This window comes from Gnatocerus cornutus, chromosome 9, assembly GCF_029298725.1.
Source record: "Gnatocerus cornutus isolate USDA-ARS CGAHR chromosome 9, icGnaCorn1.1, whole genome shotgun sequence".
NCBI classification, from domain to species: Eukaryota; Metazoa; Arthropoda; class Insecta; order Coleoptera; family Tenebrionidae; genus Gnatocerus; species Gnatocerus cornutus.
The window spans coordinates 11,485,469-11,508,133 of NC_142241.1; the positions used below are offsets into that span (position 1 = coordinate 11,485,469).

Below are 22,665 nucleotides of genomic sequence, written 5' to 3' on the forward strand. Positions count from 1 at the left end.
TGTTTCCGCCCGGGATCGAACCGGGGACCTTGTGCGTGTGAAGCACACGTGATAACCACTACACTACGGAAACGACTTGGCAGAACAATTTAAGTATAGCAGCAATTTTTTAAGTAATTATTGTTGGTAATTCTATGTATACCAAGGGAGAAAAAACATTTTTTCTGGCCCAAGGATTATTATTTCCCGAGATACGAAAGACCGAAAAAGGGAGAAGCCTCAAGGGATCAACATCGTCATCTACAAAATTGTTGAAAACAAATTTCTAAGCTGAAAGCAATAAAATACTTATTTTTTTAAGTATTCATGACGTGTGTTTCCATTCCTACTAAAAACTTAGGTTAATATAGGCAACCCAAAATACGTTTTCTTTTAATTAACTGGTAGAAAAGAGATTTAATTTTAAAGTTTGGAAACAGACGGCATAATATTTTATCCGAGTAAAAATTTTATAATACATAAAATTGACTGTTGCTGTCCAAAAAAAATTAAATTTTACTTATTTTCGTCTTGTTAAAACACTAAATATGTCTTAAAAACCAAAATCTTTTATAAAATCCTGCCAAAAAGACCAAATTATCTAAGAGAAAATCTTGAAATATCTTCAAAAATCCTATTAAAAAAAGCAGATTTAAAGCAATAAATGATGAGATGCTTGAGAACTGAAGAATCAGATAAATAATCCCATACAGTTTTAGTAACTTTTAAAATATCTTGAAGGATATATATTATTATATTCAGAGATAAAAAAAATGCTATTAATTGTATGAATCATCTGAAAAAAAATCAAGCAAAAACTCGAAAAAAAATCGCAGATTCTGGAGTATCCAAGGGTGGAAATTCCTGGAAATTCCCTTCTACACAGCATACAACAAACAAACTAAAATGGCAAAAACATGTTCAAAGACTCAGTCCTATTTCATTTTATTTACATTGATTAATATTTTTAAGGTACAAAAGAGCCGAGCAAATGACCCATAAAATGTTTATATATTTTGCCCCAGGGAAAGCATCGCCCATTATAATTATGTAGTGCAACTCTGCATCGGTTCCACGTGTAAGCTCATTGCTAGAAAATGTCGTAACAAAGCATCATAATTAGTTTTGTGGCATAATTGAATTGCGCTTGTTTGCAACAATTTCCAGTGTAAATAAATTTGCCGTTTGATTCTGCACCAAAAATTGATTTTCACTGTGTTTCTTGGAATTTCGCGGTTTTTATTCATAGTAATCTAAAGTGGCGATCAATTTAGAGACATGACTTCATAATTTGATAAGATAAACTATCGCACAGAAAATAGCACTGTCATTATGATATAACCTTCAGATACGTATAAGTTGCAACGTTGAGATTCATTACGTTGTTGTTAGCTTTACCATCATTTATCATGGCGGCAAAAATATTTCTAACATTCACGAGAGGTCAAAAAATGCCAGCTTTGGGTATTGGAACCTGGGAGGTAAGTCAGAATCGTATAACTCGTGTACAATTAGTTAATTTTATCCCTAGACTAAAGAAGAGCACGACATTGAAACCTCCATCAATTCAGCTCTAGAGTTAGGATATCGTCATATTGACACAGCCTCTGCATATGGAAACGAAAAAGTCATAGGTCGAGTGTTAAAAGAATGGATATCTTCCGGAAAAATCAAAAGAGAAGACTTATTTATTACCACAAAACTGCCGCCTTTGGGAAACCATCCAGATAAAGTTGAGAGCTTTCTAAAAACATCTCTGGAAAACCTACAGTTGGATTATGTAGACTTATACTTGATCCATATACCTGTAGGTATGCAATATGATCAAGACGAAAATGCTCCTGTTGATCACTCAAAACTTAAGTTAGAAGGGCCCACAGACCACGCTGGTATTTGGCAGGTACGAAATACTTAACATTAATATCAAAGAAAATTATTTAATTGCAGAAAATGGAGGAACAAGTTCGGGAAGGACGAGCCAAAAACATAGGTCTATCAAACTACAACATCTCTCAAATTACCACCGTTTTGAAATCTGCAAAAATAAAACCGGCGAACCTACAAATTGAACTCCATGTTTATTTACAACAGAAGGAGCTCGTCAAATTTTGTAAAAGCAAAGGCATTACCATCGTTGCATATTGTCCTTTGGGCAATCCAAATATGCAAAACTATTTGGAAAGCGTAGGACAAAAGTACGTTGATTTTCCTTCTACTAATCATAATAATATGTTTTTAATAGATGCCAGCTACCAAATCTTCTCGGTGACCCAACAGTCGCTAAACTCGCAGAAAAATATTCCAAGACTCCGGCTCAGATTGTTCTAAGATTTCTTCTACAACTTGGAGTGGCTGCCATTCCAAAAAGTGTGAAGCCCAGTCGTATTGCAGAAAATATTGATGTTTTTGACTTTGAGATTGATCAAGAGGACATGGAGACGTTGTATGGATTGGATATGGGGGAGGCTGGACGCTTGGTGAACATGTCAGTGATTCCAGGGTGCGTAAATTTACTCTACTTTGTCAGTTTTAACAGTTTTATTTCAGATTCAAAGATCATCCAGACTATCCATTTAAATGAACACTTTTTGTTGAATGAACTAAAGTTGTACTATCTTACAATAAAATAAATTTACAATTAGATTTGTTTCTCTGTTAGCAATTTTTATCGCATTTTTCCTTGTTTATGTTTTCAGATTCTGTGAATATTTATAAAAAAAAAGTAAATAAATAGAGGAATCTAGGAGATCCAAAAACGCTATTGACAGCCAAAAATAACAGAAATAAATACAAATTTTTGCTTATGAAACCGCTGATGAACTGATAAACATTAGCCTTGTACTCATAGATAATAATAATACATAAATATAAGTAATGTTGCGCAATGGATAGCAATCTTGTCAAATATTTTTTCACCACAAACTTTATCTTATTGCTAGATATATCGATATAAAAGCGACACCTGGCTCAAATCTTTATATAACTTTTGCTATCCTAAAGTTGAGTGTCTTACTGATTAAATATGGCATCCAAAATTTGTCTTACATTTTTAAGAGGTCAAAAAATGCCGGCCCTGGGTATTGGAACTTGGGAGGTTAGTCAAAACTGTACTTTTTGTTTTATTGTCGATTTACTATACTATTAATGACAAGGCTAAAGAAGAAAAAGAAGTTGAAACGGCCATCAATACAGCCCTGGAACTGGGATATCGCCACATCGACACAGCATTTCTCTATGGAAATGAACAAACCATTGGTCGAGTGTTAAAAGAATGGATAACTTTAGGAAAACTCAAAAGAGAAGATTTATTCATTACTACAAAACTGCCGCATTCCGGGCTCCATCCAGACAAAGTTGAGTCCTTTATGAAAAAATCCTTAGAAAATTTACAATTAGACTACGTCGATTTGTATTTAGTCCATACGCCCATTGGTATGACATTTGAAAACGGTAAAATCGCCCTGGAAGGAAAAACAGACCACGTTGGCGTCTGGCAGAAAATGGAAGAACAAGTTCGAGAAGGACGCGCCAAAAATATCGGTCTATCAAACTACAACATTTCTCAAATCACCACCGTGTTAGAATCCGCGAAAATAAAACCGGCGTGCTTACAAGTCGAACTGCATGTTTATTTACAACAGAAGGAACTCGTCAACTTTTGTAAAAAAAATAGAATCACCGTCGTCGCATACTCTCCTTTAGGTAATCCAAATATGAAAAACGTTCTAGAAAAGTTGGGACAAAAGTAAGTTTCTTTTGCTGTCTTCTCTAATTAATCGTTTATTTTCAGACGTGACCTCCCAAACCTTCTCGGTGATCCAACAGTTTGCGAAATTGCTAAAAAACATTCAAAGACGCCAGCGCAAGTTGCTCTGAGGTTTCTTCTTCAAATTGGCGTTGCTGCTATTCCAAAAAGTGTTACACCGAGTCGTATTCAAGAAAATATTGATATTTTTGACTTTGAACTGGATGATGAGGACATGAAAAGTTTATATGGGTTAGAAATGGGAGAATCGGCGCGGCTATTGAACATGACCGCCATTCCCGGGTAATTAGTATAGTTAGACTGGAATTCATTTTTTTTATGTTTTTTTTTTCAGGATTGAGAATCATCCAGATTATCCGTTTAAATAATATTTTTTGTGAGATAAACCAGAGAGTCGTTGTGCAACTTCCTATAATTAAATAACATTCTGTTATGTTTGATTGTTTTTTATTACAGAAACCTTTGAACGCTATCTAAAAAGGTAATTAAATTGTAATGATTAGATGTCTCCATTACAGTTTTTTATCGTATATATTTTTTTAAATCACTTGTGAAGATGCCACGTTAAGCAAAATATTTAAAAAATCGTCATCGGTTGGATTTTCTTCTTAAAATGATGATCGTTTTTTGAGGATAAAAAGAGATATTACTTGTGTGAAAATTAGATAATCTATGCAAATTTATCTAAGTGAAATCAGTACAACATAAATAGTGTTGCGCAATGTATAGCAATATCATCAGACAGCAGAACTTCTTATCATAATAATAACGACAGATAAGTTACAAAATTCTATCTATTTTTAGTAGCATAGATAATAATGGATTAAATTTAAAACTGTTGAAGAGTTTTTTTATGACTGTCCAAAACTTTTCAAATATTCCACACCTTGGCAATGAACTAATAAAGTCTGCAATTGTTAAGACTTCTCTGTACTCTTTGTTGTATAACCTGTGAATGTTACATAATCAAATAATTATCTAATCGCAATTGTTCAATGAAAGATTCGTGTTTGTTCAGATGTCTGAAGCCCAACCCTATACAAAACTAGCAGTTTTCGCATATTTTTGTGCTAAATTAGAATAAGTGTACCTGCATATTTATGTATTATAAATTATTATTAGAATCTTTGCGAATTCTAGAAATCTAGATAAACATTAAAAGTAATTAACCTTGATGTGGTAAGTTACGCTGAGTAATAAATGTATTACACTGCATATTTTTATCTGCTCTAGAACAAGTTTGTTTGAGTATTTAAGCAACATACACTAGAACCATTTTCATAAACAAGCGGGTTCTTCCATTATAAAATATCTTAAATTAAGCGTTTGAATCCATCATGGCATCAAAAATGTTTCTTACACTTCTGGGAGGCCAAAAAATGCCCGCTCTGGGTATTGGAACCTTTGAAGTGAGTTAAAAATCAATTAGTTAAGTTAAGAAAAAAACAGTTATTCCGTAGACGTAAACTAATTTTAATTTTGTTGAAAGGCCAAAGATGATAAAGAAATAGAAATCGCCATCAATACAGCCCTGGAATTAGGATACCGTCACATCGACACAGCCTATGGCTATGAAAATGAAAAAGCCATAGGTAAAGTCCTGAATCAATGGTTGTCGTCCGGAAAAATCAAGCGAGAAGATTTATTTATTACAACAAAACTACCCCCAATGGGAGTTCACCCCGACCGTGTTGAGCTGTTCATGAAAAAATCTCTAGAAAATTTACAGCTCGATTATGTCGACTTGTATTTGGTTCACATTCCTATCGGTTTCAAATATGTAGAAGGACATCAAAAACTTTTTGTTTTACAAGACGGAAAAGTGTTGTTAGAAGGAAAAACCGACCACGTTGGAATTTGGAAGGTACGCTTGAAACTCTAACTTTTAGTGTCTCTAGCTTATTATTCCAGAAAATGGAAGAACAAGTTCGAGCAGGACGCGCAAAAAACATCGGTTTATCTAATTACAACATGTCCCAAATTTCCACTGTTTTACAGTCGGCGAAAATTAAACCGGCTAACTTACAGATTGAACTCCACATTTTCTTGCAGCAACGTGAGCTGGTTGATTTCTGTAAAAAGAATGATATAACTGTCGTTGCGTACTGTCCATTGGCGAATCCCAATTTCCAACAAAGTTTAAAAAAAATGGGACAAGAGTAAGTTCGTTTCATCGTATTGAACAAAAAATCCATTGTTTTTTCACAGACGTGAGTTACCTAATCTTCTTGCACACCCAACACTCAACAAAATTGCGGAAAAATATGCAAAGACTCCGGCCCAAATAGCACTGCGATTTCTGCTTCAAATTGGAGTCTCTGCCATTCCGAAGAGTGTAACACCGAAACGGATTGCAGAAAATATCGATCTTTTCGACTTTGAAATAAACGAGGAAGATATGGCAACTCTTCGTGGGTTGGAAATGGGAGAGTCTGGTCGATTGGTTAACATGACTGTGATTGCAGGGTTCGTACATTTTTTGCCACCATCAGATCATTGGTCTAACGTATTTTTACAGGCTTGCGGAACATCCAGACTACCCATTTTAAATAATTTTCGCATAAGTGCATGACTTTTTTTGTATTTTCCATATTGTTTAGAATAAAAATGAAAAAAACGTTTCGTCTATTTTCTTAAAAACCCTCAGATAACGAGATAAATAGGTAAAGCAGCCAAAAGCTTAGAGCTTGGGCACAAATTATAATCTTACATTTAGGCAAAAGGCAAAACTGAAAACTAAAATAACTAAGATAATGATTGCACAATAAGACGACACAACTTTGTAGTGAAATTATTACCAAATATTGCACAATCAGACAAAATTATCGATATCTGTTAGCTCTTATCATTTTGGTGATTCAGTTGTTACCTATCTGCTATCCACCAAACATGGCTTCAAAGATTTTTCTAACCTTCATCAGAGGTCAAAAAATGCCAGCTCTGGGTCTTGGAACTTGGGAGGTTAGTAAAAATTTTACTGTCAAATAGTTGATCCTGTTGGTTTCTTTCCCAGGCTAAAGAAGAGCAAGAAGTGGAAAGAGCCATCAATTCAGCTCTAGAACTAGGATATCGCCATATCGATACAGCTATGTTATACGAAAATGAAAAAATCATCGGTCGAGTGTTAAAAGAATGGATATCTTCTGGAAAAATCAATCGAGAAGATTTATTTATTACCACTAAACTACCACCATGGGCACTCCACCCAGAACAAGTTGAAAACTGTTTAAAAAAGTCCCTAGAAGACCTTCAATTGGAGTACGTCGATTTATACTTGGTCCATACATCAGTTGGTATGAAAATTGTAGACGGGAAAATGGAAACCGAGGGAAAAACTGATCACGTTGGTATTTGGCAGAAAATGGAAGAACAAGTTCGGGAAAAACGTACGAAAAACATCGGTTTATCAAACTACAACATCTCCCAACTCACCACCGTTTTGGAGTCGGCAAAAATAAAACCAGCAAACTTACAAGTCGAACTTCATCTTTACTTACAGCAGCGGGAGCTTGTCGACTTTTGTAAAAAAAATAGAATCACCGTCGTCGCGTACTCTCCTTTAGGTAATCCAAGCATGCAACAGTTTTTAGAGAAGATAGGACAAAAGTAAGTTTCAATTCAACCACATCACTTAATAAAAACAATTTTTACCAGACGGGAGCTACCCAGGCTACTCGGTGACCCAACCCTCGCTAAAACTGCAGAAAAATACTCCAAAAGTCCAGCTCAAGTCGCTTTGAGATTTCTTCTACAAATTGGAGTTGCTGCTGTTCCCAAAAGTGTAACGCCGAAGCGGATTGCGGAAAATATTGATATTTTTGATTTTGAAATAGATGAGGAGGATATGAAGACCTTGCTTGGGTTAGATATGGGGGAAGCGGGTCGATTGATGGACATGAAAGCAATTCCCGGGTTAGTATGGTTTTTGAATTAAATTAACAAGTTTTAATGTGTTTTTTTACAGGATTGAAGATCATCCCGACTTTCCGTTTAAATAATTTACAATTATTCGAGTTATGTTTAACAGTATTCATAAAAATGTGTTAAAATTATAAATTAATTATAACTCTTGATAAAAACTGGTAGTTTTCTAGATTTCAAGCTCTACTCAGCAAATCCAACCCAGAAAACGGTTAGAATAGACAAAAAATCGTCATTTAGCATTAAAATAAGCAAAATTCTCAACGATTTTGCTAATTTCGTAAAGAATTCTGCTGTTTTCTCGCAATTTAGCCATTGAATCTTGATAAAAACTAGTAGTTTTCTAGATTTCAAGCTCTATTCAGCAAACCCAACCCAGAAAACGGCCGGAATGGACAAACAATCGTCATTTAGCATCAAAGTAAGCGGATTTCTTTACGAATTTTGCCGCGTTCGTAATTTTGTTTAATACCGACTGAGCTTTACAGAAGTGTTACTGTTGAAAACCAATTTAAAGATTGTTAGAACATGAACTGCTTTTTCATTAGTGAAGTCGTTTGTAATGTGTATAATGTGTTGCCTACGTAAAAAGTATTTTAACCACGCGTGTATTATATGTTTCTTAACTACAGGGGCAAACGTCAAATCTGTCAAAACGACCATAACCTAAACAGCACAATCGTACTTTGTAAGCATACAATTTAAACACATTCGCCAAATATGTGTGGAATATAATTTCAATCAATAAATGCTTCATTGTGTTTTAATTTAAGAACTTTTTCACACTGCTTGCTGATCAATAATAGTCGTAATTAGATCTATTTTTAGCTTGAGGAAAGATCCGGAAAACTAAGAAAAGAATCCAGACATAGCATTTAGTAGCCTCAAATGAAATTTGCACACTAAAAAAATAGTACAAAAATGGTGGATGCGCCGGTATTAATTTTAGGAAGATAATATTCTTAAATTGAAACTGTTATTATTTCAAGTTAGTATTGAAGATAACAAGTTTGATTTTCCACAAACAAAACTCTTGGATTATTTTAAACTTTTGAGCGTATTACTGGTCGCATAGTTATATTAGAGGCTCACGATTATGTAATATTTCAGTCCAGAGGTCAACAAACTAGAAAGCATAAACAAACAGTGTCACCGGTGGTGATTCACAATTTACTATTTTAATGTTAAAAACACTCTCGGCGACAGTTTTTCAAATCAAGCGTCCATTGAGTATCTGTCAACTTGTTAAATTTTCCACAAAAATGGCAGCACTTCCGTCTTTTTTAACTCTTCCAAATGGGCAAAAAATGCCAGTTTTGGGTTTAGGGACATGGGAGGTAAGTACACACAAAACTTTAATCAACAACTTATCTTTTATCCAGGCAAAATCTGAAGATGAAGTTGAAAAAGCGCTCGACACTGCGCTTGCAACTGGATATCGCCACATCGACACCGCATTCGTGTATGAAAATGAACGTGCTATTGGTACTGTGTTAAAAAAATGGTTCACTTCTGGGAAACTTAAAAGAGAGGATTTGTTCATTACCACCAAACTGCCCATGGTGGGAGTCCATTCAGATAGAGTGGAACTGTTTCTCCAGAAGTCTTTAGAGAACTTGCAGTTGGACTATGTCGACTTGTATTTGATTCATTTCCCTGTCGGGTGCAAGTATGAGGAAGGCCAAGTTAAACCGAAGTTCAATGAAAATGGGTGTATTGAAACTGAAGGAAAAACTGATTATTTGGCTTTGTGGAAGGTACAAAACCACTGATAAAAAACAATTTAGTTTGTATGTCTTCTAGAAAATGGAGGAACAAGTGGATTTTCGCAGAGCAAGAAACATTGGTCTCTCAAACTTCAACATCTCCCAGATTTCCATGGTTTTACAATCTGCTCGCATTAAACCCGCAAATTTACAAGTTGAACTCCACGTTTACTTACAACAACGTGAGCTAGTCGAATTTTGCCACAAAAATGGGATTACAGTGGTGGCGTACTCTCCTTTGGGCAACCCAGGGTTCAACAAATTCCTTGAAAAAATTGGGCAAAAGTACCGTTGCAGCGGTTTTTAAAACTATTTCAAATTGTTGATTTGTAGACCTAGAGAACTACCAAACATTCTAGGAGACCCTGTGGTCACTTCCCTCGCCCAAAAACACTCAAAAACTCCAGCTCAGATTGCTCTGAGATTTCTTCTTCAGAGAGGAATTGCTGCAATTCCGAAAAGCGTCACTCCGAGTAGGATTAACGAAAATATTAACATCTTTGACTTTGCGTTGTCTGAGGAGGAGATGAAGTCGCTTTATGGGTTGGAAATTGGAGAACCGGCTAGAGTTTGCGACTTTAAAGCTTTTCCAGGGTAAGCGCTCGTTTGAGTTACTAAATGCAACACTTACGGTTCTTTTGCAGACTTGATGCACATCCTGACTTCCCGTTTACTTCAAAATAGACACTTTTGCACAATAATTCTTGTTAATGCACGAATGTTAAAAAATTAAAAGTTGAAGAGAACTTGTTTCGAAGCGCCGAGTTTTTTTATGTTGCAAGCAGTGTCACCAAATTAAAATTTCAATAGTCCCTAGATTTCAACAACAAGACCCTAGAATTTCTGTAGACACATTTTCTGTTCAAATAAAAAGGTCCCAATTATTCTGGTCCAGTAACATTTTATATATTACCATCGATGATTCACAACTTATTGTGTAAACTCAGAGGATTTTAAAATTGCCGGTTATGAAATGAGAATTCAAACATAACGATGGGTACCGTGAAATTCCCCTAGAATCCCTAGACCAAGCAACACACGTCCAGTGGAAACTGGCATTCACTTGTCAATATTAACCTATAATTTTTTGGCGCGAAAGTGCACTTGTGTTTCCGTTGTTTTTATTCAGTGGTTTTCTACTCATTTTTACTGAATCTTGTGGAATTTATTAGACCAACATGTGTTCTTCTACCTACAATGAAAATACGCTCCCTGATTTGCTTCCTTTGTATTATAATCGGATATTCCCGCACGCAGCTTTCCACAAATGGTTATGTTACGGTAATACAATAAAAACTGTTGTAATTAGCGTTAAAAACTCTCTTTAGGCGAACCCAAGAACTTCAGTAAGCGGGAAATCTCTTTTACTCTTTACGGTGATATTTATCTGCGATACCAAGCTTTTGATACAGCCGAAGAGTTTGCTCAAGCTCTCCACAAGAGGTATCCGATAAAAATAGACATCGGTGCTGTTTATTCTCAGAGTTTGGTAGGAAATTCCACGGGGCCGAAAGTCGCCATGGAACGAGAAGTTGTTTTTGATATAGATATGACTGATTATGATGAGATTCGAACATGTTGTTCTGGGGCTAACATTTGTACAAAGTGCTGGAGACTTATGAACATTGCTTGTAAAATTCTGGATACATCACTACGAGTGGATTTTGGTTTTGAACATATTTTGTGGGTGTTTTCTGGACGTAGAGGAATTCATTGTTGGATTGGGGATAAGAGAGCTAGAAGACTGGATGATAATGAGAGGGCAACTGTGGCTGAGTATTTCAATATCATTAAAGGTGGAGTCCAATCTAGGAAAGTGCGATTGCCTTACCACATTCACTCTGTTTTGAAGTAATGAAAGTAACAAAAATCTGTATTGTTGTATTAATTTTGTCTTTTAGGAGAGCTTTAAAAATTATAGATCAGTATTTTGAGAATACTTTTATTGTTGAACAGGATATTTTAGGTACTAACGAACGCTTGGTCTCATTTTTAAGCAACATAGAAGAAGATATAAGACCACTCTTCAGTGAGCCCATGTCAAAAGTGACCACTTCATCTGAGCGGTGGACAGTCTTCCAAAACACTTTTCAAAAATTATTCAAAGAAGTACTCGTAACACCTTTTTTTAATTGATATTAACGTAATTTTGCAGCAAAAACTTCACAAATCTCTAAGACACATGGTTGAAGAAATAAAATTATATTACGCATTTCCACGGCTTGATCTAAACGTCACTAAAGCCAGGAACCATTTATTGAAAGCCCCTTTTTGTGTGCACCCAAAAACTGGTAAAATTTCAGTGCCCATTAAAGCTAAGACGATCGATAATTTCTATCCTGATGATGTTCCCACAATTAAGTAACCAGTTCTGTTTTTTTGTACGTTTGTTTGTAAATAAGTTTCAGTCAACTTTTAGAAGAAATTGATGCTTACCACGCCAAGGCTAAGGAGCAAGAACTGAAGTTGACGGAAACATCTTCCCCAATCCCAGTTTCTAAAATTCAAGATTTTAAAAAGACCAGTTTGTTTAAATATGTGGCTATTTTTAATGAGTTTTTGAGAGGGTTACAAAGCGCTGCTGTTAAGGAGAGGGAACAGAATGGTAACAGTTTTTTTTGTAATTTTTTTTTTTTAGTTGGACTGTTTTAGGAACAACATATTAAATGAATTTATTTACACAAAAGTTGTTTTTATTTTGTTTAGGATTAAGCAATCAATAAGTAGTTTTTATTTAATGTTTTTGTTCCCATTGTTTTCTTCAACTGCTCCTGTTCCAATGCAACTTAATAAAAAAAAACTTGTTTAAAAAAACGCCAAAATTCACTTATTCAGCCTTGAGAATATTTCTTAAATGCAACCTTTATTAGCAATAATTAATTTAACTGGCACAGTTAGGATTTGTCGAGGACAGTTTCGACAATCGCGAATTCTAATTACGATTTATCGAGAAACTATATGATTCTAGGCTAAGAATGGGCACGGATAGGAAGAGATATCATGTCGGTAGCAAAAAAAGCGTTTGGTAAAATATTCTAAAATAAATATATTCTTTATTTTGCTACAAATGGAGTAATATCACATGTTCAGTATTATCAAAATGCAAATTTCTGTTTGGAGAATTGCCAGTAATGTATGAAAAAGAAGTAGATGACCAGTAAGAAGAATAGCTACTTACAGAAACAATACTTCTTTAAAAGGGCATCATTGATACATTTACTATGATAGCTGTAGACGTCGACTCTACTGATTCCGCCTTGCAACTGGAATTCTTCGCTCGCATCATTTTTATACGAAATTGTCGCTTCAAAAACAGCCTTTGGTTTAGTTTCAATTATCATTAAAATGTATGTCGCATTCTTATAAGTAAAATGTTCAGAAACACTAGCTGTAATAATTTTATTCACGGAGTAGTGGGCACATTTTGAACCGTTTTCCTTGCCTCGAATGATTTCATGTATTCGATCGATGATTCATTCTGATACTTTCAATGTAACTTCGTTCGTTTTATCAAGAGGAGAATAAGCAGCACACGTACACCAGTGCTGTTGGATTGCAGCATCCTCGCACGATCTGTCGAATTCTGGTTCTATAAACAAAGACTTACATTTTGGGCAACCTTGGCTAGGTTTCGTTGTGTAATTAAAACCAGATAAAACCAAGAGATGTTGAAGAGTCATATGAATGTCGTACGGACTAGTCAAATGATGCCGCTGACTCTTTAAATTCGCGTATTCATCAGGAAATTGTTTCTTGAAACGTTCAGGGATGGATATGTAGATGAAAGGGCGTCGTTCTTCCAACCAGCCAACAGATGTGTATCGACTATCCCCGAATCTCATGCCATGATCGCTGAGAAAAACCACGAAAGAGTTCTTAGTCGCTCCTCCTTTGCTTATATCTTCCAAGAAGGTTTTAATTTTGCCGTCCATTCCTGACGCGGTATTTAAATCGTTGTGACTAAACGAGTTCATCCAAAATAATGAAAAAGTCGGATGATCTTTGAACGTCAATAGAAAATCTTTTGCGAGGTTCATTATCCGTTCTCCTGCTGTCTCAGGTCCTGTACAATACTTCATACCGGATTTCGATGAAGATTTTAGTTTTTCGCTACCTAGAATGTAAGGTCGGAAATAATAATCTGCAGGGGGTTGCGTAAACCCTTTTTTCTTATAGTTGAAAGTACTCATCCAGCCTTCGTCTTCTGCGTACGCTGTGATGTAACTCAAATTTCGGTAACTGTACCAAATTAAAGGACACTGATCCAACTTATCCAATGTAGTCGGGTCGCAAATTGCAAACGCGTGACTTTCATTGAGTCCAGTCAAAATTCCCATGACATTCGGAAACGTGTTATCACCAATTTTGGTGTAACCTTCTAAAGGGAACCATTCGTTGTCTTCGAGAAACTGGTGGGTTAGTGGTAGACTTCTAATGAGGTTTAGTCTAGATACACTATCAATTGCAATGAAAGTAACGCCGAACGGGTTAGTCGCAGTGTCGTTAAATTCGTGCATTTTCGTATTTACTGGATCCGTGATAGTAACAACAGCGTGAACGTTCTCGTAGATATTTTCTTGCGTTTTTAGGTCTAAACACTTAACCAGAACAAAGTCGTGTATCGTCACGTTGTTTTTAAATTTCTCACAGGACGAAATACTGGAAGAAAATCGTAAGGAACATTACTAAATCGGTTTTTACATACTCGATTTTGCTGTCCGGATCCTTCTTGTCCTGGTGTCGGGTGATATTAGAGTAACAACAAATTACGTTATTTGAGGTGTAGAACGGAATTACTTCAGTATTTATATGAAGAGTCGCGATATTGTCTATTTTTGTCACATAAGTTAGCAGCGGATTCCTGCTACAAGAAGTGTATTTCTGTGGTTTGAAAAACGGGAGAATTTCTGGATCCAAAGGGTCCATATTTAGAATCTTGCATTTCGGTGTGGTTACTAAGTACTTCGAGTCTAAAAATTAAACATTGTAAAAGAGTGACAATGAGAGAGATTGTCATACAATTAAAATAAACATCTTCTATCGTAAAGACAGCTGAATTCTGGTCAAAGGTCCATCCGGTGAAATATATTGAGATGAAGCACAAGCCAGAAAGCGCCACTATGAGAAAGATCTTGATCGCTGATCCTGTCAGATGCTCCAACATTGTATTCTAAAAACTACACATATAAGTGTACTAGAAAAAACTATCAGCGAGAACACAAAACTTTATCTTTTTATTCCAGCATTTTATTATCTCGTCCATGTAATGATTGTGAATGAGTGACACGTTTAACCTTTCAGTACAATTTATGCTCTGTTATTAAATTGTATGAATAATTACATACAAAGTCTTACCTGTAACTTTTTAATAATTTGTGGATATCTCTAAATTAGTTTTGTTGAAATCGAATCTGATTCACAATCTCCATATTAAAATAATGTTAAAATAGCCCCAATTTTATTTTCCCTGGACAAAATTGTGTCATGTCACAAATCAAAATAACACAAACAAGTGAAAAATCAGTTATCATTAAAAGGAACTCTTCGATTTTAGATTAGATTTTAAAAGTATTACGATAACGTTATCTTAAGTATGTAACATGTAATCTGAAATCAGTTCTTGGAAGTAATTTTGGATTTTTTTGTTTTACTCGTTTAGTCAAAATAATTCTATAGAAGCAAATTAAACAAAAATATGGGTGATGTAACATTTGGAAGAATAAAAATCGAAGAAGATTTATCGAGGAGACACACGCCAACTAATAACAATTATATCAATCTCGTAAAAATATTCTTATAATAATAATTATTTAATGTTTTAATAATTCAATTGAATTCGATAAGAATGCATAATATTTACTTATTAAATTAAACTTATTGTTTATGAATTGTGGTATTGAAAATTAAACTTACCTGGGAAATATTTATTGTTAAGTTTAAAAAAAAATAAGTTGGTTAAAAATAATTGTTGGAAAGTAACAAACAGTGTGGTACTATAAATTTTAAAATTAAATTTACTGGCTAGTATTATACCTAATGTTAATCACAGTGCCATTTTGTTTTATGGTGTGAAAGTGATTGATCAGAAATAACAGATAACGTAGGATCAACAAAAATTATTTATTGATTAAATAGATAAGAGGTTTAGTTATCACACCGGATATTGATGTGTCATACATGTAGTACAAAAAATCTGCAAACTGCAAAATTTACATTTCGTTTTTTTACAAAGGCACCGAATCAAACTACGACTTTATAATACAGGACTAAGTAAAACTGAATTTTCTAATTCGGGATATTTAAGATTTTTTTAACTGCAAAAAACTATGGCGAAAACCTCATTTTGGCTTTAGACGACACCCCAAAACTTCTATTGCTTCAAATTCAGGTATTTCTTGACGGGCGTGAAAAAGTAACACATTTTTTAATTTTGTTCTACGTTAAATGGGTACGAATTAACTTCACTTTTGCTTAACGAATAATCGAGACATTGATCGAAATAGGTTTTCAGAATTCGGAGGATCTTTTCGGGTTCTTTTTTAACGTTCGTTTTCAGGGCGGAAATAGTGTTCAATTAATACAACAAGCAGCTAAAGATCTATCAATTGCCTAAATCTCAGATCTCGGTAGCTCAAGTAGTTTATAAGGGGCGGTCAAAAAACGAAAAATTTAATTTTATTCATCGCTTGAATAATTTTTTTTTTTTGAAAAAAATCTGTTATTGAATTTTGTACATCTGAAAGCGGATTCTAATAGCTACAAACGCGTGAGAAAAACGACGGCGAAAACTTCATCTTTCTATCTGTTGTAGTAGAAAATTGAAGGTTCCGGAACTTAAAATTCTCTTTTGAAACTTCAATCGCTTCTAAATCAGTTATTTGTTGACTAACTTTAAAATAGCACAATTTTAGGATTTCACGTGAAATTCTGCGTTAAAATGAGCACTAATAGTTTAAGTTTGCTTTGAAAATAAGCGAGATATGTATAGAAGTTTATACAATAATAGGAACAAAAAAATTACTATACGCAATTTTAAACGATTCTAATTTGGTTATTTATCAACGTACGTAAAAATATTGCCCAGTTTTGAATTCTGTTTAAAAATCTGCGTAAAATGAGTAGCAATAATTTAAGTTTGCTTTTCAAATAAGATAGATATCAATCGAAATAGATTCACGGCAAATTTTTATAAAAATTTTTTGGACCTGGGATTAAAAAAGTCCCCTTAGTTTTCGAGATATTTTGATATTACAATTCCCATAAGTGAAATCTAAGCATAATAATCCTCAAGTCAATGTTCTACTTGCAGTAACAATATTTTTTTAAAAAAGCGTCATTAATACAGTTACTATGAGAGTGGTAGGAGTCCACTCTACTGATTCCGCCTTTCAGCTGGAACTCTTCTTTCGTTCCATTTATATACAAAATCGTCCCTTCAAAAACTGCCGTTGGTTTCGTTTCTATTACCATTACAATATACGTAGCATTCTTATAGGTAAAATGTTCAGAAATACTAGCTGTAATGATTTTATTAACGGAGTAGTTGGCACATTTCGAACTATTTTCCCCTTCTCGAAGAATTCCCTGTATTTGATCGACGATATATTTTGACATTTTCGTTGTAATTTCGTTCGATTTATTAAGAGGAGTATAAGCAGCGCACGTACACCAGTGCTGTTGGATTGCAGCATCCTCACAAGATCTTTCATGTTCTGGTTCAACAAACAAAGACTTGCATTTTGGGCAAGCATTACTGGGTTTTATCGTGTAATTAAAACCAGATAAAACCAAGAGATGTTGAAGAGTCATATGTAAGTCGTACGGAGTAGTCAGATGATGCCGCTGACTCTTTAAATTCTTGTATTCTTCAGGAAATTGTTTCTTGAAACGTTCGGGTATCGATATGTAGATGAAAGGACGTCGCTCTTCCAACCAGCCAACGGATGTGTATCGACTCTTTCCAAATCTCATGCCATGATCGCTGAGAAAAACCACGAAAGAGTTCTCAGTCGCTCCTCTTTTGCTTATGTCCTCCAAGAAGGTTTTAATTTTGGCGTCCATTCCAGACGCGGTGTTTAAATCGTTGTGACTAAACGAGTTCATCCAAAATAAGGAAAAAGTCGGATAATCTTTGAACGTCAACAGAAAATCTCTCGCGAGGTTCATTATCCGTTCTCCTGCTGTCTCAGGTCCTGTACAATACTTCATCCCGGATTTTTTTACAGTTTTCAATTTTTCAGTAGCGATTACGTAAGGCCGGAAATAATAATCTGTAGGTGGTCGCTTGAATCCTTTTTTCCTATAATTAAACGTACTCATCCAACTTTCATCTTCTGCATAAGCTGTGATGTAACTGAAATTTCGATAACTGTACCAAATTAACGGACACTGATCCAACTTATTCAGTTTTTTCGGGTTGCAAGTCGTGTAGGCATAACTTTCATTGAATCCAGTCAAAATGCCGATCAGATTCGGAAATGTGTTATCACCAATTTTATTATAACCTTCTAAAGGAAACCAGTTGTTGTCTTCGAGGAACTGGTGGGTCAGTGGAAGACTTCTTATGAGGTTTAGTCTTGAGACACTATCAATTGCAATGAAAGTAACGCTAAACGGGTTAGTCGCAGTGTCGTTAAATTTCTTCATTTTTGTATTTACTGGAGCTGTTGCAGTAACAACTGCATGAGCGTTTTCGTAAATATTTTCTTGCGTTTTTAGATCTAAACACTTAATCAGAACGAAGTTTGGAATCGTCACGTTGTCTTTAAATTCCTCACAGGATGAGATTCTGGAAGGAAATCGTTACCAAACATGATTAAATTTATTTTGATTTTACTCGACTTTGTTGTCTGGATCCTTCTTGTTCTCTCTCCGGGTGATATTAGCGTAACAACAGGTGAAGTTATTTGTGGTGTAAGACGGAATTACTTCTGTATTTATACGAAGAGTCGCGATATTGTCTATTTTTGTCACATAAGTTAGCAGCGGATTCTTGGTACAAGAAGTGTATTTCTGTGGTTTGAAAAACGGGAGAATTTCTGGGTCCAAAGGGTCCAGATTAAGAATCTTGCACTTCGAATTAGACACTAAGTACTTTGAGTCTGAAAATTACACGTCATAATAGAAAAAAAATAGAATTTTCGTACCGTTGAAATAAAAATTGTCGATGATAGAGAAGACAAGAGAATTTCCTTTCGTGGTTGTGCTCCATCCGCTGGAATATATTGAGACGAAACATAACCCGGAGAGAGCAAAGAGGAGGATGATCTTGTACACTGATCCTGAGAGATGCTCCAACGTTGTGTGCTAAAAACCACTGAGATAAAAATGAGTAGAGAAAAAATTGGATTATCAGGATGTTAGGAAGGAACGTAAAAAATCAAAACTCGCTTTAGTTCAAATTCAATATATTTCAGAATAATGGTGTAATGGTATGATATAAGTAGCAATAAAAGAATGCATGGCTTTACTTATACATTGTAAAATATACTAAAATAAATACATTCCATATTATGACAATGCATTGACTAGAAAATATTTATTGTACTAAATGCAGTAATATCACATTTTTTGATTATTATCAACAACAAAGGTGCATTTCTCGAACCCAGAAAACAAAAACCGATGTTTTTGCACAGTAATAAAAAGTATTGCTCTTTGTAAAATCACCAGTTTGAATGGTTACATCACGAAATCGTGAAAACTGCTAAGAATGTTTCACAAACAAAACATCTAATGCCAGTTTCGTTGAAAATATCAACAGAAAACCAATTGAGGCACTTGAACCAAAACGGTATACGACTACCGGCAGTAACAGTACTTTTTTAAATAAGCATCATCGATACATTCACTATGAGGTCTGTATATGTCGAGTCTGCTGATTCCACCTTGCAGCTGGAATTGTTCCTTGGCATCATTTTTATATAAAACTGTGGCTTCAAAAACTGCCTTCGGTTGTGTTTCGATTATTAGTAGAAAGTATGTGTCATTCTTATAAGTAAACGTTTCAGAAATACTAGAAGTGATTATTTTATTTACGCTATATTTGGCACATATAGAATCACTATGTTTGGCATGAATGATTTCGTGTATTTGGCCGACGATATACTTTGATGCGCTCTTAACAGTTTTGTTCGTTTGACTTATCGGCGTGTAGCCTGCACAAGTGCACCAGTGTTGTTCAATCGCTGCATCTTCGCAGGATCTTTCAGGTTCGGTTTCAGTAAACAAAGATTTGCACTTGGGGCAAGCTGTACTGGGTCTTGTTGTATAATTAAACCCTGATAAAATCAAGATATGTTGTAACGTCATATGAAGGTCATAAGGATTCGTTAGATGGTGTCGCTTGTTCTCTAAATTCCGATATTCAACAGGAAATTGTCTCTTAAAACGTTCAGGAATCGATATGTAGATGAAAGGAAGTCGTTCTTCCAACCAGCCGATGGACGTGTATCGACTATTCCCGAATCTCATGCCATGATCGCTGAGGAAAACCACAAAGGAGTTGTCCAAAACTCCACTGTTGCTAATATCTTCCAAAAACGCTTTTATTTTCTCATCCATTCCAGTCGGCGAACTTAAATGGTTATGACTAAACGAGTTCATCCAGAAGAAGGAAAAAGTGGGATAATCTTTGAACGTTAACACGAAATCCTTGGCGAGGTTCAATATCCGTTCTCCTGCCGTTTCAGGACCTGTGCAATATTGCATATCGTCTTTTTTCACGATTTTCAGCTTCTCAGTCCCGAGAATATAAGGCCTGAAATAATAATCGGTGGGGGCTTGCGTGAATCCTTTTTTCTTATAGTTGAAAGTATTGATCCAACCTTCGTCCTCCGCATAACCTGTGATGTAGTTCAATTTCCGGTAATCGTACCAAATCAAAGGGCAATGATCCAACTTGTGCAGTTTTTTCGGATCGCAAGTGGCGTACGCGTAACTTTCGTTGAATCCAGTCAAAATAGCCATCACGTTGGGAAATGTGTTGTCGCCAATTTTATTGTAACCTTGTAGAGACATCCATTCGTTGTCTACAAGAAATTGGTGGGTCAGCGGTAAACCTCTTAAGAAGTTCAACCGCGAGATGCTATCAATTCCGACGAAAGTAACGCTGAAAGGGTTGATGGTGTTGTTGTTAAAAGCTTCCATTTTCGTCTTCACTGACTTCGTCACAGTGACAACGGCGTGAGTGTTTTCGTAAATAATTTTATGATTTTGCGGGTCCTTGCATTTTACCAATACGTAGTTCTCGATCGTCACATTATCCTTAATTTCCACACAGGACGAAATTCTGCAACAAATCATTAGGGAAATTTCCTTACTTTTTTTGTCGATTTTACTTGATTTTGTTGTCCGGACTGTTTTTATTTTCTTGTCGACTGATGTTGGCGTAACAACAGGATATGTCATTTTTTGTGTAGGACGGAACTATTTCAGTATCTATATGAAGAGTTGCGATATTGTCTATTTTCGTCACATAAGTCAGCAACGGTTTCTTGCTGCAAGGAGTGTATTTCTCTGGATGGAAGAATTTTCGGATCTGCGGATCGAAAGGGTCCAAATCGGGGATCTTGCATTTTGAAGTAGCTACTAAGTACTTGGAATCTAAAACATTATTGTAGAAATAGCGAAAAGAAATGACACCTCCTTACCGTTGAAGGAAAATTCTTCGTTTTCAGTGGTAAAGAGAAGCGAAGTTTTGTCCATGAGCTTGTTCCTGTCGTAAAAAAATATTGGGACGAAACAGAGGACAGAAAGTGCACCGAGGAGGATGATTTTGTACACCGATCCTGACACGTGGTCCAACATTTTGTTGTTATAAAAACTGGAATACAAAAAATTATCCACATTAGATTGTCAGGGTTGCGGAAATATTGAAGATTACAAAATGTAACAAAATTTATATAAAATACTGTTCGATGCCAAAAACTGAACTCTAACTTGCTTGACAGCACTAATCCTCGTTCCCTTCGATTACCCAGTTACACCATAAGTAACCATTTTTTTTTAGTTTTTTCATATTATTCTTTTCTTTTCTTTTTCTACTCTGTTTGGTTACTGTAAAAATTTCGAATGGAATACAGTCGATTCTCTATAATTCGAATTACCGGACCGGGCAGCGAGTGGTTTGCTGTAGAGTTTCTTTTTTAATCATTTTCCCAAAAAAATTTGGATTAAGAAGGAAATAAAAATTCAAATATAAACTTAGAACAATCATTTAAACAATTCCCCGAATACTTATGGCAAAGAATTTTTACTGCTTCTTAGAAAAATTGGATTTATAAATCGTAAAAAATATATAAATACATATAAATAAATCGCTTGAATTTATCAAACGTTCACGTCATCAATATCTTTGTTTTCGTCTCCAAGAAAAATTCGTTTTAACGAGTAATAAATTCACAGGTTTTGTTCGAATTATCGCTTGTTTAAGGCAAGACTTATCAAGAATCGACTGTATGTAGAAAATAATTTATTGAAAGTACATTTGTTAGGCTTTAATTTTACTTTAAATTCAAGAAAATAAAAAAAAATGAAAAAAACAAGCAACTTTTCGAAGTATTAGTTTTAATTACAATTTATCATTAAACTATTAAAATTTTGAGTATTTTTAAACGGTTGGTCGTACTAGTAAGTGGTTTGAACGTGATCATCAACATGTTGCCATTTTCACGAGATAATTAAAAAGTCATTTTAATGCATAAAAATATAAAAAATTGTATACCCCAAAATCTAAGAAACATGAAGTTTGAATCAATTTTAGTACTCTCAAGTACGAAAAACGAGTAACAAATAAGTAATTATTTATAAAAAATAAAAATACTTACTTTATAAAGCATTAAAACCACAAAGAAGAAAGCCAAAATGATAAAACTTACTTACCTAAGTTTCTACGCTTTTTAAACCACAACACAACAGTTCAATAAATTTGCAACTAAAATTTTTCTCCTATAAAATTAAGAGTACTCACCGTGGCGTTCATGTCCTCGAGTCAGCAGTGTACCATAGACTTTTCGATGAAATAATTCCTCAAGGCGTTAAAATCCATTGTGATGGTAATTTAACCTTCAGGTAAAACGCAGATAAATGGTAGCAGATATTTCGGGGATCCATGATCTGGCGGGTAATTACGTTTATCTTCAATGTAAATCAAGCGATGGGCAGAAAGATGGTGTAATACCTAAAACATTAAGATTAAATCAAGGTTTATCCACGTAATTCTAGCGAACTTTT

The 22,665-nt window shown here is 34.9% G+C and overlaps 9 protein-coding genes and 1 non-coding gene across 10 annotated transcripts; 6 read left to right on the forward strand and 4 right to left on the reverse strand.

The window, feature by feature from the left end:
• On the reverse strand, window positions 1-73 carry TRNAV-CAC (transfer RNA valine (anticodon CAC)). The gene has a single exon. It is a non-coding gene; the product is annotated as a tRNA-Val (tRNA).
• A 1,184-nt stretch (window positions 74-1,257) lies between these two features.
• On the forward strand, window positions 1,258-2,620 carry LOC148168813 (aldo-keto reductase family 1 member A1-like). The gene is made up of 5 exons (XM_088045146.1): window positions 1,258-1,460; window positions 1,511-1,879; window positions 1,927-2,174; window positions 2,222-2,479; window positions 2,527-2,620. The coding sequence occupies exons 1-5, from the start codon at window positions 1,389-1,391 to the stop codon at window positions 2,558-2,560; spliced, it is 981 nt and encodes a 326-aa protein (XP_087901272.1). The 5' UTR covers window positions 1,258-1,388; the 3' UTR covers window positions 2,561-2,620.
• Window positions 2,621-2,934: 314 nt separating this feature from the next.
• On the forward strand, window positions 2,935-4,182 carry LOC148168814 (1,5-anhydro-D-fructose reductase-like). Its single transcript, XM_088045759.1, has 4 exons — window positions 2,935-3,073; window positions 3,132-3,724; window positions 3,770-4,027; window positions 4,080-4,182. Exons 1-4 carry the CDS (start codon window positions 3,002-3,004, stop codon window positions 4,111-4,113), a joined length of 957 nt encoding a protein of 318 aa, XP_087901885.1. The 5' UTR covers window positions 2,935-3,001; the 3' UTR covers window positions 4,114-4,182.
• A 475-nt stretch (window positions 4,183-4,657) lies between these two features.
• Window positions 4,658-6,366, forward strand: LOC148168815 (aldo-keto reductase family 1 member A1-like). Its single transcript, XM_088045758.1, has 6 exons — window positions 4,658-4,924; window positions 4,979-5,154; window positions 5,235-5,609; window positions 5,657-5,904; window positions 5,954-6,211; window positions 6,264-6,366. Exons 2-6 carry the CDS (start codon window positions 5,083-5,085, stop codon window positions 6,292-6,294), a joined length of 984 nt encoding a protein of 327 aa, XP_087901884.1. The 5' UTR covers window positions 4,658-4,924; window positions 4,979-5,082; the 3' UTR covers window positions 6,295-6,366.
• A 229-nt stretch (window positions 6,367-6,595) lies between these two features.
• On the forward strand, window positions 6,596-7,824 carry LOC148168816 (aldo-keto reductase family 1 member A1-like). Its single transcript, XM_088045429.1, has 4 exons — window positions 6,596-6,706; window positions 6,759-7,351; window positions 7,400-7,657; window positions 7,710-7,824. Exons 1-4 carry the CDS (start codon window positions 6,635-6,637, stop codon window positions 7,741-7,743), a joined length of 957 nt encoding a protein of 318 aa, XP_087901555.1. The 5' UTR covers window positions 6,596-6,634; the 3' UTR covers window positions 7,744-7,824.
• An 862-nt stretch (window positions 7,825-8,686) lies between these two features.
• LOC148168817 (1,5-anhydro-D-fructose reductase-like) lies at window positions 8,687-10,189 on the forward strand. The gene is made up of 5 exons (XM_088045428.1): window positions 8,687-9,003; window positions 9,049-9,423; window positions 9,470-9,717; window positions 9,766-10,026; window positions 10,077-10,189. Exons 1-5 carry the CDS (start codon window positions 8,848-8,850, stop codon window positions 10,114-10,116), a joined length of 1,080 nt encoding a protein of 359 aa, XP_087901554.1. The 5' UTR covers window positions 8,687-8,847; the 3' UTR covers window positions 10,117-10,189.
• Window positions 10,190-10,459: 270 nt separating this feature from the next.
• Prim1 (DNA primase small subunit) lies at window positions 10,460-12,118 on the forward strand. The gene is made up of 6 exons (XM_088044635.1): window positions 10,460-10,713; window positions 10,761-11,283; window positions 11,334-11,541; window positions 11,588-11,793; window positions 11,841-12,037; window positions 12,085-12,118. The coding sequence occupies exons 1-6, from the start codon at window positions 10,611-10,613 to the stop codon at window positions 12,096-12,098; spliced, it is 1,251 nt and encodes a 416-aa protein (XP_087900761.1). The 5' UTR covers window positions 10,460-10,610; the 3' UTR covers window positions 12,099-12,118.
• A 99-nt stretch (window positions 12,119-12,217) lies between these two features.
• LOC148168819 (uncharacterized) lies at window positions 12,218-15,423 on the reverse strand. Its single transcript, XM_088044634.1, has 4 exons — window positions 15,346-15,423; window positions 14,452-14,609; window positions 14,138-14,402; window positions 12,218-14,091 (listed from the first exon to the last, which is right to left on the reverse strand). The coding sequence occupies exons 2-4, from the start codon at window positions 14,594-14,596 to the stop codon at window positions 12,906-12,908; spliced, it is 1,596 nt and encodes a 531-aa protein (XP_087900760.1). The 5' UTR covers window positions 14,597-14,609; window positions 15,346-15,423; the 3' UTR covers window positions 12,218-12,905.
• An 82-nt stretch (window positions 15,424-15,505) lies between these two features.
• Window positions 15,506-22,488, reverse strand: LOC148168820 (uncharacterized). The gene is made up of 4 exons (XM_088044636.1): window positions 22,403-22,488; window positions 18,579-18,738; window positions 18,269-18,533; window positions 15,506-18,220 (listed from the first exon to the last, which is right to left on the reverse strand). Exons 1-4 carry the CDS (start codon window positions 22,412-22,414, stop codon window positions 16,732-16,734), a joined length of 1,926 nt encoding a protein of 641 aa, XP_087900762.1. The 5' UTR covers window positions 22,415-22,488; the 3' UTR covers window positions 15,506-16,731.
• Window positions 18,823-22,493, reverse strand: LOC148168821 (uncharacterized). Its single transcript, XM_088044637.1, has 4 exons — window positions 22,403-22,493; window positions 21,084-21,256; window positions 20,772-21,036; window positions 18,823-20,722 (listed from the first exon to the last, which is right to left on the reverse strand). Exons 2-4 carry the CDS (start codon window positions 21,238-21,240, stop codon window positions 19,234-19,236), a joined length of 1,911 nt encoding a protein of 636 aa, XP_087900763.1. The 5' UTR covers window positions 21,241-21,256; window positions 22,403-22,493; the 3' UTR covers window positions 18,823-19,233.
• Window positions 22,494-22,665: the final 172 nt, after the last annotated feature.